This window comes from Neodiprion fabricii, chromosome 5 (assembly GCF_021155785.1).
Source record: "Neodiprion fabricii isolate iyNeoFabr1 chromosome 5, iyNeoFabr1.1, whole genome shotgun sequence".
Classification (NCBI taxonomy): Eukaryota; Metazoa; Arthropoda; class Insecta; order Hymenoptera; family Diprionidae; genus Neodiprion; species Neodiprion fabricii.
Window position 1 is genome coordinate 27,909,874 of NC_060243.1, and position 14,805 is coordinate 27,924,678.

Genomic DNA, 14,805 nt, shown 5'->3' on the forward strand with positions numbered 1-14,805 from the left:
TTCATGTTAATGAATACATAGAATAGATAAACTATTCAAATACGATCCTCATACGTTAATTTAATCACAATATAGGTATAATAAATGATTTGAAGTACTCATGGTTACGATCGAGACTTAATCATTTATCTATAGTGAAAATATTTTTTCAACTTTAGTGAATCATTACTTGCGAATAGAAACTCCATCGCGTTCTTGTAACGAAATTCACAGTCTCAATACAAATCACATCTTAGTACCATATTTAGTTTTCCTCGATCATTATTGTCGCGGATAGTAATATTGTCATTCACGATCTGTCTAATAATCGATAAATAGGAACGATGTTGTCAATATATTGGAAGGATAAAAAAATTGTTCGCGATCCGTCGATTACAAATAAAGTGCTTCATTACGTATGAGAATTATACGAAACTGTAATGGCTTATAATAAAGAAGGTCAACGATCTTAACTTACGGCGAAGAAACAGATCGCGATGCGTGATGAATTGGTATTGAATTATATCAAACTGGAGAGTTTCGTGACTGGCAAAAACGGTGAACCGATAAAATTGGGCTTTTTCGCACCAGATCGAGTATACAAAAGACGATCCGGGATCGCGAAGAACTCGAAGATACCGCTAGACGAAAATTGCGCATTGCGATTCCTCATTCTTTCCCGTAACTTCTGAGCTAATTGTCGTCGGAGATTCCGGTGTAACGAACCAAGTTAAAGTAAACAATGCACTCCTGGGACACGATCATGTTCCATTCCAGATACCGCGTCGAACTAGATCTGACCCGATTGCGTAGTACAGGCAACCCTACTCCTCGATTTTCTCGAATAATAGGACCACGTCTACGACCAGCTTCAGTTCTGAAACTAAAGTATACAACTCTCCTCTCAGACTTTCATTGTTCCCCGTCAAGGCGGAGCGCGAATATCACTATCGAAACTCGCGGCGCTGGGCGAATTTTTTCCTTCGTTAATAGTAATTTTTATTCGGTCTATTCGTTTTTGGGGGAATTTTTAAATACGCTCATCATCCGATTGGCCAAACCTTCGCTAATCAAGTTTCATTGACGGTGGCAAGGATACGATTATCCCTCGCGGCGAATATCGAGGTAAGTGTTGTACATGAATCGACGTCAGAATTCTACTCATCAGGACTAATTTTTATACTACAAGAGTGCATAGGTTGTCTGAAATTAAAGGTATCGCTGCGCTGTTGATATTTATTAGTAAAATTTCACTGAATTGAAAGTGTTCAATTTTATTCGACGGCTGGCTCTCGCTGCTATAATCTGCAGGGTTCATTACCGCGTGTACAGCAGGTGTAACTTTCTTCGAAAGTTTTTTAAAGAGGAACGCGGTATAATTTTATACTGAATCGAAATTAAATAGGGAAAAAATCGTCAGCGGACCGTTACGCTCGTTACGTAGGTTATAATTACGTGATTTTGAAGTTCAGTCCATCAAAGTATACCGTGTATGTACATAATGCTTTTTGCATTGGCGCTATTTGTCTCTATGTGGAACCTTCTCGACAGACTCAGAAAAAGGACAGTTAAAAAGGGAGAAAGCGAAGCACGCCGGTTGCTGTTAGGGCGAAACGAATGTGCAGTTACATGATAATTATATACCTTTGTGTATCTTTAGCTGAAAGTGATATCAAAAATCGAAGAAAAATAGTCGAATAGAACCCTTCACGTTTTAGCCTCATTTCAATCCCGAACAATTTATCCCGAGCTAGATACATCCGCGTGGAAATTACAAATGCACCAGAGGAATTTAACTTCTACAATAATTGAATAGCCGTAACTCTCTTGTTGGAAATTTTTTCAACCCGTGTTTCCGTTGATTTATTCCAGAGATATGTATAAAAAGTATTCCTGTTAATTTAGTTGATTTTTTCGCAATATTGCTGCGGTTTTTCCATTCTTTTTGAAAATACGTAGCGTTATTCTGACGTACTTCTCGAAGTAGGTAAAATTGATTAAGAACATTTGCGCATATCGTGGAATTCATTTTCATCGAATTTTGAAAATACTCAGCCTATAACAATACTTATATTATACCATTATGAGAAATAACATATGGGTCGGAAATGGATTTTATCTCCGACACTGCCGCTGTGGCAACATTTTATCTTAAGAATTGAGTTCCACATGCCGACTTGTGCAACTTTAGTAATTACCTTACAATAGACAATATGATTCAATAGTTGGAATCTGATGTGGCGAATCAATTTCCCGGGCGGGAAGGACTTGTGCCGTGCAAGAGTGATGAAAATACAAGATAAATGCTCATGCAAGGCAATTGCCAAAGTAGGACAACCTGGGCCTAAAGTCCAACGAAGCGCAAAGCCATTGCGAGGCTCGCAAGCAGTTTAGCGGCTTAAGGAGCCAAAATTCATTTCAATGATGAGAAAAAAGTGAGGATATAAAATTAAGAATGAAGATTAATTACTTGAAAGATTACGAAATAGCGCAATGGCAGCTTCGCTCGCATGGATAACGATTATTATTATGTTATCATCATTGGACGCTAGTGTTGTATACCTGCGGAATTCAGTCGGTCAAAAATTGTACCTGTTTCCTGGTTTCACCAACTTTGCTGTACGTATATCATACGTGCCCGGGGGTCCGTAACTTCAAGTGTGTCGTTACCGCGGGACGTTTGCATTCATGCTCTGTTTGAGCAAGTGCTGTGAATTCACCGAGTTTCTACAGGATATGGTTCCAAGATGTTTTAATGGGACGGAGCAAGGATGCAACGGTGACACGATTCGCCATTTCCCTATTGTCAATCTAAGTTAATTGTCATGTGCAGCGAATGCGACGTCTCTAGATCGTTCAGTGATTACTTTTCATTCAATTATGCTCATATTACATGGGTATGGTTTAATTGAGGAATAAATGAACATTGTACATTACGCAATCAATTACCGAAATACCAAACTTTAATATAATCGGAGCACTGATCTTTCCGCAATAACGAGACGTTACGTGAAAATTTAATGCTTACAATTATTTCGAAAGTCGAAAGTTCATTTTACTAAAATGTAATTTGATTTGTTATCGGGATAAAATTCATTATCGTCAATTTCACCGGAAATACGCGCGTCGGTATTATATCACGTCAATCAGACATGGTTCAATCTATGCCTATCGTATATCTTTGAATTCAAATCAGCTTCAAACCATTTATGTTACTATACGCAGTATTTATTATTTATCATATGAAACATTTGACGGTCAGAGGCCGGAGGCTAATCAGTTGGTCGTACAATGATCATTGTAATTAATAACGAATCTGCTATATCGTCACGCCTTCTGCTTTCGCGTTCTTTGAACCGGTGCCTGGAGAAAGCTGATATTATAGTACTATATCCTCAAGAAGGATAGTGAATTTCTACGCATAATTCATTAAATGATTAAGAGATTTAGTTGAAAAGTTGTTCACCAATTTTCCGAAGGCTGTATTCAATCTTTTTCAACCGGATTTTATCACCGTTTTCGCAGATCAATCAACCCCGCCTCACAATGGAGGTCAATGTCTTGACGCTTCTTCTCATGATCGCATCGATGGGGTTGGCCAAAGCTACGATCGGCAATTGGGAGGGATGTGGTGGTCGACTAGAACGAGCCTTGGACGCTCTGAGGAGGGACACGACGAGGAGGACGCGCCTCGAAGACGATGAGCCCGAGTCGGGAATCGTATATCAGCAAGTCTTACGCTCTGCACCACTGGAAATGGTTGTGTCCCAGGTCAGCGTGAAGGTAGTGTGAATTATCAGAGCCAGGATTATGTCCCAATATTTGAATAGACGAAAAAATCAAAGAACATACGATAAACCGGAATAACTTTGAACTGAGGGCACAACTTTGAGACAGCGGGAATTTTCTGAATTCAAATTTCCCGCTAAAATCAAAAAATTTCCAGCTTTCTTAAAGTTGCACTCCCAGTCCAAAGTTACCCCGATTTATGGTAAAACGCGAAATTTTATCATTAATAACGTTCAGAAAACTAGAACAAGTCTGAGAACGAAACTTTTTATACCAGGAACGTGATTTAAAGAGTTAATTCATCATTGAATTATTTCGGTTTTCAAAACCCCACAGCTTCCGCAAGACTCGAGAGGTCGTGGAGGTCCTTGGGCACAGGTAGAACGCTGCGTATACGAGCCAAGCAACAATTCCCTGCAGACGCGACTAGTCTTCAGTGATCTGACGGTGTCAGGGCGCATAACTCTCCTTCCTCTTGATTATCGGGTCGCACTACCCGCGGAATCTTGCAGGATGACACTGCGATTGCGACGCGCTGGAGTTGACTTCTTCACGAGCCCGATCGCTCGGGGACGAGGTCAAATGCGTATTCGTACAGAATCCAGTTTCCTTGAGCCCCGCTTTGCTTCCATCTACGCTTTCGGATGTCGACCGACCCGTAGTGATAAACAAATTAAACGACAGGACAAGTGGCCCCCACAGTCTACGCTTGTGAATGGTCAACTGGCCCCAAATCTTGTAAGTATTTTTATACCCAAATTTTTCTTCAATTCAAGCATTACTGTGTGGAAAGCGAAGTCTTAGTGAAACTGATATCATTCAGGTACTAAATTCTCGAAATGCCGTATGTGGGGTTGTTCGAAACTAGGCGCAAAAATCATTAAGGTGTACCTCGAATAGTCTACTAACAGGCACTCGACCTTGCCCGAATTCGGGAATTAAGCATGCATTTTATTTCAATCTGAAATCAGGTGAAAAACGTAGCTCCGGCGGGAAATCCAACGGAGAACTATGAGGAGGCGGAACCACGGGAAATTTCTTCAACCACGACGAAGGACGACGCAGTCGTCGTCGAGAAGGAGAGCCGGAAAGCGCGTGCCCTGTTTCAAACGGATGCACGACCCGGTATCTGGCGTAGGAGTGACTGGATAACTCGTTCGTCATCGAATAGACAACGAAGAGAAGTCGCTGACATAACGCCACGAGACTTTGCTTTAGCCCTTGCAAAGAAGGCTCGTGCATTGCTGATAGAAGACGCGGAATCCTTGTCGAAGGATTCAGCGAGCGAAATGAGTGCGAAGAGGCAAGTCAAGGCTGATGGTTCGCAAGTTTCAATTCATAAGAATGGAAGCGATGTGGGTCACGGAGCAGCTACAAACTTACAGAATATCGAAGTTAAGGCAAATTACAAACGCGAGACCACGGAGATACCGATCGTCGAAGAAGCACTGAGACCCAGAGAATTGCTCCTAGAAGAAGACCTCGCGGATGATATTAATATTGCAGTTGCGGACGATTTCGAGGGAAGAGCTTGGCACGTGAGGGAAGGCGTAACCAGAGAAATGGAAGACGTGTTTTTGAAAGGAGCTAGTCAGGCGTTGACGAGTTACATCGAGAGGCAATTACACCCAGCCATTAAAGAAACGCTGATGTTGTCGATGGGTTACACCATCAGTTATGGATAATGAAACAAATTAAAGCGCATTCTTCGCTCGATCGGCTGTGCGACGCGTCAGAAGCGGGGAGATTATCTGGATGGAAATTTTTTTATTTTATGCAGTGCAGGCCATGGAAAAATAGGGAAACCGGAATATCGTTGGCCAGTAGCCATCGCAATTCAACTCGTGACTTGATCCTACGATTCATATTATCCACCCATAAATTATGGTACGATTCAGTTTTTGTGTGGTTTGAACATTGGAATGGACGTCAGAAAAGGAAAGAGTATGTCCTCGCGTTTAACGCCACGATGCCACGTCTGTGCGATCTGTTTCAGAAAGACTTTATTGACGGTTGTTCGTCGCGTAGTTTATGCTTCTTGAAAAATTTGATACGGAGGCAAACAACTGATTTTATGCATCGTGATATAGGTAGAGACGGAATATGAACGGAGTAAAGTGTAATTTGACCAATCTGGAGAGTGTAGTTATTTATTTAGAGTGCATACATCGGGTGCTATTATGTATACTTTTATGATTAACATATTTTCGTAGCTTAAGTTGAGAAACAAGTAGCGTAATACCTGCGCTGATTCTATAACGTAAGAGATTATCAATTATTATTAATAATAAATGTATTATTCAGAGTACACGTTATACTGTTTTGTACAGTCAACTGATCATTGGCGATTCTTCCATAAATCTTTGGTCGCTTGCAGTGTCAAAAAAATGACAGCTCAAGTAAAAAATTCACGACAATTTGATCAGTACTTGAACGTGTAAAGAACTTAATCGCAAGTAAATAGAATGAAATTCAAAATATTAGAGAGACATTTTCATTTTTGGAATAATACAACATCCATCATAATATTGGATTAGTCAAACCGTACATCTGCCATGACTAGAAAGAGAATTCTAATACTTTCACAAGACTTGTTTCGTGTCTTTGATTATTAGATATTCTTTCATGTTGTTGCCAATACGTTATCGGAAAGAATTAAACAATATCAGAGCCTGCTCATATGTTGTAAAATGTAGAGCAGTCGTGGCTGCAGCTTTCAATTGACTGGGCCAAAGCCCCTTGAATAATCCCCTGAGTCCCTCAGTCTTGATGATGACACACACACAGTCAACGAGTCCGTTGCAACGAAAGAATTTTCCAAAGCCTTTTCTCCCGTGCTCAAAGCCTTGGATCTGTAATCTCTTTCGTGCGAGATCAAGCGGATAAACTGCTGTCTTGGCAACTAGACCAGCCGCACTACCGGCGATCATCGAAGTGGCAAAATTGTGTCCCGAATGATGGGTGTACTGGTTGTAGACATCTGTGAAAAACGCGTAGCAGGCAAACTGTAGCCCTGAATGAGGTGCGATTTGCAACAGAGTTGGCCACAGTCCTCGAAAAAATGTCCTTGGAGTTTCAGTACGTACAATCTCTCTGAAAATGAATAAACACGGTATACTCTGATGTGTTGTGATGTTTTCTTTTAGATAAATATCATTGCAAGATATCCGTTTAAAAAGTAGGCAATAATAGTTTTTGCTATCATATAAAAAACCTTATATGAAATACGGAATACAGATGATAAATGAGAGCGATTCTTAAAGCACAGTGATAATTTTCATGAGCAACATGCGAATAACCCTTACATGCCGCAATGTAATATCCCTTGATATACACGATGATTAGACGACTGAGCAACTAATCTTGTTCTTACAGTATCAAATGGGAATGACACGATGGTTGCAAATATGCCAGCACCAGCACCAGCCAGAAAATGCAATAGATGATGCCATCGATCATGAAATGTGTAGTCGTTTGCCAGTTTACTGATAAGGTTGTACGATGAAAACTGTGAACAGATGGATAATATTTTACATTGATGAATCAGAAAAACGTATCCATTCATCTCACACCTTTCCTGTTCCATAAACAACAGAGAGAAGCTGAGCAGGGACATGGCCTTTCCATAACGCAGAGACTCCTTCTTCCTTTACAATGAGTGCACAGGCCTGCGTTATCGAACGATATTTGCTTATGTAATGATCAGCTATCGGCTCGACTTGGAGCTAGAATAAAAAAAACGATTTGTTTAATAATTTTTACAGTCAGGCAAAATTTAGATTTTTTCTCATGTAAAATTAAATGGATAACAACACAAACCTGAAACCTAATCTTGATAACATCGAGAGGTTGGCACGTGAAACGAGTTACGAAACCGCTTACTGCGCCGGCAATTGCGTGATCAATGTTAGAGTGAGGTAATTGTTTCGCGATTTGCGACGTCTCGCTAATGTCATCATGCATTCTTACGTAGAACTCATGAAAACGTTGATGTTGATACGAAACGGCTTTGCATTGACAGAATCAAGCAATATTTACACTTTCGTCTTGACATCGCGCGTCTATAACCTTTATCACATGTTATGACTCCAGCGTTTGCCTCTCACATGGTTTTGACTGTAGCCGGCGTAGGCGCTTTATGCGCAGTATTTTGCATGGGTAGATTGGAAGCTCCAGCGGTGAATAGCTAAAGCTTGTTGCTCCTGTAAATGCTCCTTTCATTAGGCAACTCAGCATACGTAGATGCAAGACAACACAAGAAAGAGAACTTTCAGGAAATTCAAGCAACTAAACTTTTATCGCTTTTTCAGATAATAATCTTGCGTGAACCGTTGAACCACGAAACAATTATTAATTGTAATGTCAGTGAGTTATCAATGAAGGGATAGTCGAATAAGGCGTAAATGCATTGGTGGTAGTTTATTGATCATGTTGTGCTTAAGTTTCGACGTACATACATACTTGATACATACAAGTACGTAAGATCGACATTTAATTCACAGCGTTATTACAAGTCAGAAAAATTGAATGATGAAGAAACAATGAAATATTTTGATAAATATAATTCATTCATTTTTTTTCAACCATCGCCTGCATCCTTGTATGTACTCAATTAATAGTCTCTCAGACTCAGATCATTAACCTCGTATCATTATCCTGCAGATCACCAGTCTGCATCCTCGTATGTACTTAATTAGTCTCTCAGACTCAAAATCATTAATGTCGTATAGACTTGTTACATTGATAATGTACGAAAAGTTTCATAACATAGCTACCTGCAAACTTGTGCAGTTTTATCCTACCAAAGTTTACGAAAAAAGTAATTAATACCTAAGAATTCCAGACTAATTTGGAATGAATACTGAAATGTGAAATATATGCCTCACGTGGCTCCCGACAAAGTTCAAATCTAACATTATTAATATATCATAAATAAGAATTGTCTAAATCAAATAGGGTCCCGTTCGTAAATCACTAACTCAGGTTGGGACTATAAATAAAGAGAATTTGGTAGATAACTATGAATGGCCGATATTTAAAGTAGCAAATTCTGGTTACTGTCCTGCCGGACTCTTACCATTTGTTCACTCAATCGTAGTGTCAAATATATATCAATTAACAAGATGGGTAGTCCTTCGGGCAAGTCGAATCATAATATGTATACCGTATACGGCCATTAGGAACTAGTAAAAACGAACTCAATTGTAATTGTTATAACCGTTGCTGCGGCCCGTATCGAACCGCTTGCTACCGCCAGAATAATTATTCTCTCGTCCACGTCCGCCTCCATATCCCCAACGATCTGTAAAAGAGTATTCGAGATTTTCATTTGCGTTGATACATTAAATGGATCGTACAAAACAAACTTAGTTCCATTGGATTGTTCAACGATCTACGCAAAAGGATCCTTACTTCTGCCTCCGTAGCCTCCGCCGCCGCCGCCGCCACCACTTCGCGAAGCCAACTCACTTAGTTTGGGATTGATAACCTGATTAGCTTCTTGAAGTACATTGACCAAGTCCTTGGCTTGTCTGCCATTCTGTGGAGTGAAGAAAGCGTAGCTTGTTCCTGTACTTTGCGATCGGCCCGTTCTACCGATTCTGTGAATGTAGTCTTCTGACGATGACGGGTAGTCGAAATTGATCACGTACCTTACGTCATCCACATCTAAACGAATGGTCATAATCTAGTCAGTTCGAATCAAAGTGATTTGATTAGAGATTAAATGAAAAAAAATAATTTCCCTCTTTTAAAATCGGAAAAATGTATTGTATTGCCACGTTGTTGTGATAATTACTAAAAACAAGGAAATTTTTAGGAATCTAATTTGTTCTGAAGACTAAAAGTAACTGAAGATTAAGTGACAGTAGTTTTAAAGAATGTAACACAAAGCGTTAAGCCCTCAAGTGCCAAGAGTCAAACATTAATATATTATCTCCGAGCTACATGCGAGAGTGCTGCACGATTCTTTTAACATAAATATTTCATTAATATAAGATGTGAAAAGTTGATGCAAATATCAACTTTGTTATGTTGAGTTAGTGATTTGGGTTACCTGGAAATATAATGATAAGAAGGATGGATTGTGAAAATACAAACCATTAGATATTGTATTCCAGCTAACAGCGTTCTTGATAAACGTTTAACTTCAATAACGAGTCTAGTCGACAAAGTAAGTCCCGTCTTACTGATCCTCATAGAGCAGAGAGTAGCAATAGTAGCAAAATCAATAGATTGTTGTCTCACATTTGCTGTGGCTTGATTATAGAGAGTGGTATGGTTGTATTGACATTTTCAATGTACCAAACCTTCGACATCTCTTACCCATAACCATACAGCGTGGCGTGATTTGTACCTTTGCACCACAATGACACTCGAGTGGTACATAGGCAGTACCAGAGGCACATTACGTACAATTGCACAAACGATATTGCGCTATTACGTACGTTATCTATATATATATATGCATACTAGCTGAGGTAGCATACTATATATAGTTTCTAGGAACACAGACAGTCAGAAATTTATAGCCGTTTCTGAACACTCTTATATCAATCTGTGCACCATGTGCCTCTGAAACAAAAGGGACAACCAGACTGATTAACATAAATTTCTCAGATGCTCACCCTTAAAATTAACGGATTCATGACAAATTACTCAACTATTTATTCGCAACCTTGTGACTAAAATAGACTAGGCCTGAATAGAAAAAAAAAAAAAAAATTCATCGAAAAAAATAATACGTATACCTACATGTATATACAGGCATTAGACAAACTCGTAACTGAAGAATGATCTGCAATGTACAAACCAATTTTGGTTACTCTGCTAGAAAAATCATTCTTTAGCAATGGACTGGAATAAATTCAATTGACTTTTGCTTGCAATGAAATATTGAAGCTTTGTGGGAACTCATCTCATCGTTTCCCAACACCTGTTTTGTCTTTTAAACAAGGCATAGTACTTTTAATTGTAGATACCAGCCATGGTATACCTAATAAGTTCAATTCTGCAATGATGAGAGTACAATGTTGTGCGAGTATATAGTTATCATGATAATTTGCTTTGGGATGGAAAACCAATTCCTAGAATAATTGCTAGATTTTAAGTTTCAAGAGCTTCAGCTCCACTTCGTTATATTAGTTCGTATGTTTTTAGATCTAAATATTACTTTTTGATAGTGTAGTTTAATCGCAACTGCAATAAAAAATAAGCCAAATATCCGTCCAAATTCCAAACAGTGAGACATCGCTTCATATAACCAGTCTGTGCTACTACGCCACTTTGGACAAAATGGTTTTATCGTGATTTGAGAAACTAATCGCGTAACATGGAGCAAGATAAACCCCGATTCTAAATACAGTAAAAATAAAGTTAGGAAAACGGGAAAATTTTTCTTGAAACATACCCAGGCCACGCGCAGCAACATCTGTCGCTACAAGGATTGAACCCTTCTTGTTTCTAAACTCTGGAAAAAAAAGAAAAGAACGCATTAAATACCTTCAATTTTGGACTTACAAAATCTGTGATTAGAATCTATCAGATCAAACGGAACGGACTTTTACATACTGGAAAATATGGAGAAACATATTATCAGATTCCAGTATTTATCAATCTAATTAAAAAAAAAAGAACATTCAATTTGTGGAATTGTAGTTTTCACTATACTGAAAATATCTGTGTACATACCTCTGAGAACGTAATCACGCTCTTGCTGCGATTTGTCGCCATGCATGCATACTGCTGGCCACCCGTATCTGCGGATGTTTCTTGTGATGTTCTCAACCTTTTTTTTAGTCTCAACAAATATAATTGTCTTTCCGCCATCGTCGTTAACGTTTCCAATTTCTTGCAGCAGGCTTCCCAATCTGTAATCCAATCAATATTCAATTATTTTCAATATCGAAATATTCAAATTATCCATAGACGATTATTTTCCTAACTTCAATAATCAGTTCTTTTTAGACGTATTTATGGTGTATACAAAAATTCTCGAAAGCTTGTGTAGTCATTTGACCGTGGTTTGAGTTTGACATGGAAACAATTTCTTTCTTTCATATGATAACAATACTTGACTATCAGCTTACTTGGTTTCTTTTTCATGCTCTTGGCAAACATCGATAATCTGCAGAATGTTGTGGTTTGCAGAAAGTGTGAGCGAGCCGATATTCAGTTGCGTGTAGTCAGTTAAATACTCTTCAGCAAGGTTGCGAACTTCTTTTGGCCAAGTTGCAGACCACATCAGTACTTGCCTGTCAGGTCTGATCTGCTCAATGATTTTTCTGATTTGAGGTTCAAATCCCATATCAAGCATTCTGTCAGCTTCGTCTAATACCAAGTACGTGCATCTGCGTAAATTAGTAGTGCCCCTTTCAAGAAAATCTATCAGGCGACCAGGAGTGGCAATGCAAATTTCGACCCCTCGCTCCAGGTCTCGAGCCTGGCCTCCCTTAGGTGCTCCACCAAATATGCACGTGCTTCTGACATAGGAAAGAGAGCCGAATTCTGTCGCAACCGTCTGAATTTGCTGCGCGAGTTCTCTGGTCGGTGCAAGGATCAGAGCGATGGGTCCATCACCGTGATTCAGAGGCTGCTGATTGTTGATATGAACAATGGCTGGGAGAACGTAACCTAGAGTTTTTCCTGATCCGGTTTGAGCGATGCCGACCATGTTGCGTCCAGACATGGCAATGGGCCATCCCTGAGCCTGAATTGCTGTTGGTTCTGCAAATCCCTGCTTTCTAATTCCCTGCATTACATAGTCAGGAAAATTCCCCTCCTCGAAATACTGAATGGGGTTTGGAATGCTGTCGCCCTTGAGGGTGATCTGCTTGTCTCCTCTGTAAATTTCCACCTCGCGAGGCAGCCGGCTGGATACGTTAGAGTGGGGAACATAGAAGTCTTTTTTGAATGGTTTCAGGTTCTCATAGTCCCAGTTTGGTTTCCTCAGACTGCTGCCTCCTCGACCTCCACCGCCTCCACGGCTGCTGCCACCTCCACCTCCTCCTCTGCTGCCAAAACGGCCACTGCTACTGCTCCCACCTCCGCCGCCACCACCATAACCATTTCTCTGACCCCCGCCACCTCCTCCGCGACCACCTCCACTACGGTATCCACTAGTTGATCCACCGTAGGTCCTGAAACGATGTGCTGACGTTATTTTGTGAGTTGTAAAAAAGATTTAACCCAAATAAACTTTTCATTGCTCAACCAATACAGGATAATTTTTGACTGTCTGTGTGATTTAACCCTTCATTCAGGAATTTATTTTTACCCAAAATAACAAAGGTTAAGTTCAAAACCAATTTCTGATGCTCCGGTAAAATAATTAAAGTTGAAAAAAAAAATAAAAAATACCGTACTGAAATGTGACTCGTAAACTTCAAAAAAAAATCATTTTACAGTATACCTGAAAAAATTTCTAGTTTTCAGAATACATTTATTTTTAAATTTCCTAGTGTCAACTTGACCTGATATGCACAGTATAAAATTTTTCATACATATTCACAAGAAGGGTTAATACAGACAAAGCTACCACTTATTACCAGCTTTTTTGTTATCTTTATTACCATTCTTGAAGCAGCATAGAGACATAAATTGTTATTAAGCAATAAAGCACGCGAAATATCAAATCCCGTTTTCATACTAGACCCATACGAAATATCAAATTTTTTTATATAGATTTTGTCATGCTTGGGAGGTATCACAAAGCAACCATTACTGGTAGGTTTGTTTGTTTGGATTTTTTTTTTTTTTTTTTTTTTTATAGGAGCGAAAATTGAACTGGACAGTCCAATGACTAAAAAACTGTGCCACTACACAATTTATTATCTTTGACCAACGGGTTATCATCACTGAAATTGGTTACATTCAAGCTTATCATTGATTGAAACAGCTTTTGCCAATTATTATTATTACCTACGAAACCGATTTTCCATTGTTTGAGTGCCAAAACAACTGCTTAAATCGCTTCATTAGCCACGCAGCGCCATATTGTAAATTTCATAAAAGCGGTAAAGGGAGGAGGGATACTCTATACTGGACGAAAAATCAATACATGCGGTTGACGTAATATTCTCAATTCGTACGAGATAGCACGATGCGGAAATGATCAATTCTTTGAAAAAATCACAAACACGTATGCGTAACTAAATATAAAATCTGTAAATAATTACGTCGGCAAGAAGCCAAGAACAGCAGCAGCAACATCGATTGTCCGTCGAGTGACGAAAATCCGGTTATTGATCATGTCCGTTTGGCGTTTGAACTAGATTGAAAAACTAATTACAATTGCCACAATAAATACATACGGAAAATGAAACACCTGTACTCACATCTTTGATTTAACTTGGTCGCTGCTTTCCCGGTCCCGTTAATTCCGAGCTGATTGTAAATGCTGAAAATCGAAAATTTTTCGTTTTCAGCGCTCGCTGTTTGTCAACTGCCGCGAGATGTCTGTAAAACAAAACACAAGAGTGGTAATTGATGACAAGAAACGTTAGCGGCTTCTTACATTTCATATCATAAATTCAATACTCAAATACTAATAACAATTAATTAACACAGAACTACGATTATTTACAGCTTTACAAACGCCTCGGAGGTCTTACCTTTTTCACGGCTCGGGACGGAAAGAGGGACCAAACCATAGAAAACTTATAACCAACCTAGAACATCATTCTCCTTCTAGATTCTACTAGACAGTCGTGCACCACCTGGAATATAGTTAGACTCAAGCGATTGCCGGACAAATGCAAAAAAGATCGCATGCTTGTGATCCCGTTCCAAGTAAGCCTGCAAATATCATTATATCTACAAAGCTATTTATCTGGTCGTAACGAAATATAACCTAAAACCTAACAAGACGTTGTAGCTAACCACAGAAAATAAGATAAAAATCTGTTCTGCAGTCCGGGAGTTAATAAATGAACACATGGTGAACACACGGACAGACAGTAGAGAGACGTTAAGCTTGGCACTTTTTGGTATGAGAAGATGAAGGCCGGAAGTTTATGGCTAAGTTCATCTATCATGCAT

At 39.3% G+C, this 14,805-nt stretch overlaps 3 protein-coding genes across 8 annotated transcripts; 1 reads left to right on the forward strand and 2 right to left on the reverse strand.

Annotated features, from left to right (window-relative positions):
- Positions 1 to 907: 907 nt before the first annotated feature.
- On the forward strand, positions 908 to 6,159 carry LOC124182432. Of its 2 annotated transcripts, none has more exons than XM_046569730.1 (4): positions 908 to 1,104; positions 3,505 to 3,750; positions 4,105 to 4,506; positions 4,740 to 6,159. In XM_046569730.1, the coding sequence occupies exons 2-4, from the start codon at positions 3,526 to 3,528 to the stop codon at positions 5,451 to 5,453; spliced, it is 1,341 nt and encodes a 446-aa protein (XP_046425686.1). In that variant the 5' UTR covers positions 908 to 1,104; positions 3,505 to 3,525; the 3' UTR covers positions 5,454 to 6,159. The 2 variants fall into 2 exon arrangements, with proteins under 2 accessions (XP_046425686.1, XP_046425685.1); XM_046569729.1 differs by having other exon boundaries at positions 910 to 1,104; positions 3,505 to 3,762.
- Positions 5,903 to 7,902, reverse strand: LOC124182439 (mitochondrial thiamine pyrophosphate carrier-like). The gene is made up of 4 exons (XM_046569740.1): positions 7,588 to 7,902; positions 7,341 to 7,493; positions 7,074 to 7,276; positions 5,903 to 6,861 (listed from the first exon to the last, which is right to left on the reverse strand). The coding sequence occupies exons 1-4, from the start codon at positions 7,729 to 7,731 to the stop codon at positions 6,411 to 6,413; spliced, it is 951 nt and encodes a 316-aa protein (XP_046425696.1). The 5' UTR covers positions 7,732 to 7,902; the 3' UTR covers positions 5,903 to 6,410.
- A 270-nt stretch (positions 7,903 to 8,172) lies between these two features.
- Positions 8,173 to 14,463, reverse strand: LOC124182425 (ATP-dependent RNA helicase p62-like). Of its 5 annotated transcripts, none has more exons than XM_046569711.1 (8): positions 14,379 to 14,463; positions 14,103 to 14,223; positions 13,944 to 14,035; positions 11,856 to 12,905; positions 11,458 to 11,636; positions 11,177 to 11,236; positions 9,181 to 9,435; positions 8,173 to 9,070 (listed from the first exon to the last, which is right to left on the reverse strand). In XM_046569711.1, exons 3-8 carry the CDS (start codon positions 14,015 to 14,017, stop codon positions 8,967 to 8,969), a joined length of 1,722 nt encoding a protein of 573 aa, XP_046425667.1. In that variant the 5' UTR covers positions 14,018 to 14,035; positions 14,103 to 14,223; positions 14,379 to 14,463; the 3' UTR covers positions 8,173 to 8,966. The 5 variants fall into 5 exon arrangements, 4 of the variants coding, with proteins under 4 accessions (XP_046425667.1, XP_046425668.1, XP_046425669.1 ...); XM_046569712.1 differs by having other exon boundaries at positions 13,944 to 14,048; XR_006870760.1 differs by lacking the exon at positions 8,173 to 9,070 and adding an exon at positions 9,868 to 10,341 and having other exon boundaries at positions 9,298 to 9,435.
- Between the last annotated feature and the right edge of the window lie 342 nt (positions 14,464 to 14,805).

Excerpts from the sequence above, each read along its gene's own strand:
- LOC124182439 (XM_046569740.1), bottom strand. The coding sequence starts at position 7,731 with ATGCATGATGACATTAGCGAGACGTCGCAAATCGCGAAACAATTACCT. Across the intron at positions 7,494-7,587 it reads TTATCAAGATTAGGTTTCAG|CTCCAAGTCGAGCCGATAGC; the intron begins GTTTGTGTTGTT and ends TTTTTATTCTAG. Across the intron at positions 7,277-7,340 it reads TTGTTTATGGAACAGGAAAG|TTTTCATCGTACAACCTTAT; the intron begins GTGTGAGATGAA and ends ATCTGTTCACAG.
- LOC124182425 (XM_046569711.1), bottom strand. The coding sequence starts at position 14,017 with ATGATCAATAACCGGATTTTCGTCACTCGACGGACAATCGATGTTGCT. Across the intron at positions 9,436-11,176 it reads TGTTGCTGCGCGTGGCCTGG|ATGTGGATGACGTAAGGTAC; the intron begins GTATGTTTCAAG and ends CCATTCGTTTAG. Across the intron at positions 9,071-9,180 it reads CGGAGGCTACGGAGGCAGAA|ATCGTTGGGGATATGGAGGC; the intron begins GTAAGGATCCTT and ends ACTCTTTTACAG.
- LOC124182432 (XM_046569729.1), top strand. The coding sequence starts at position 3,526 with ATGGAGGTCAATGTCTTGACGCTTCTTCTCATGATCGCATCGATGGGG. Across the intron at positions 3,763-4,104 it reads TGTCCCAGGTCAGCGTGAAG|CTTCCGCAAGACTCGAGAGG; the intron begins GTAGTGTGAATT and ends AAAACCCCACAG. Across the intron at positions 4,507-4,739 it reads GTCAACTGGCCCCAAATCTT|GTGAAAAACGTAGCTCCGGC; the intron begins GTAAGTATTTTT and ends ATCTGAAATCAG.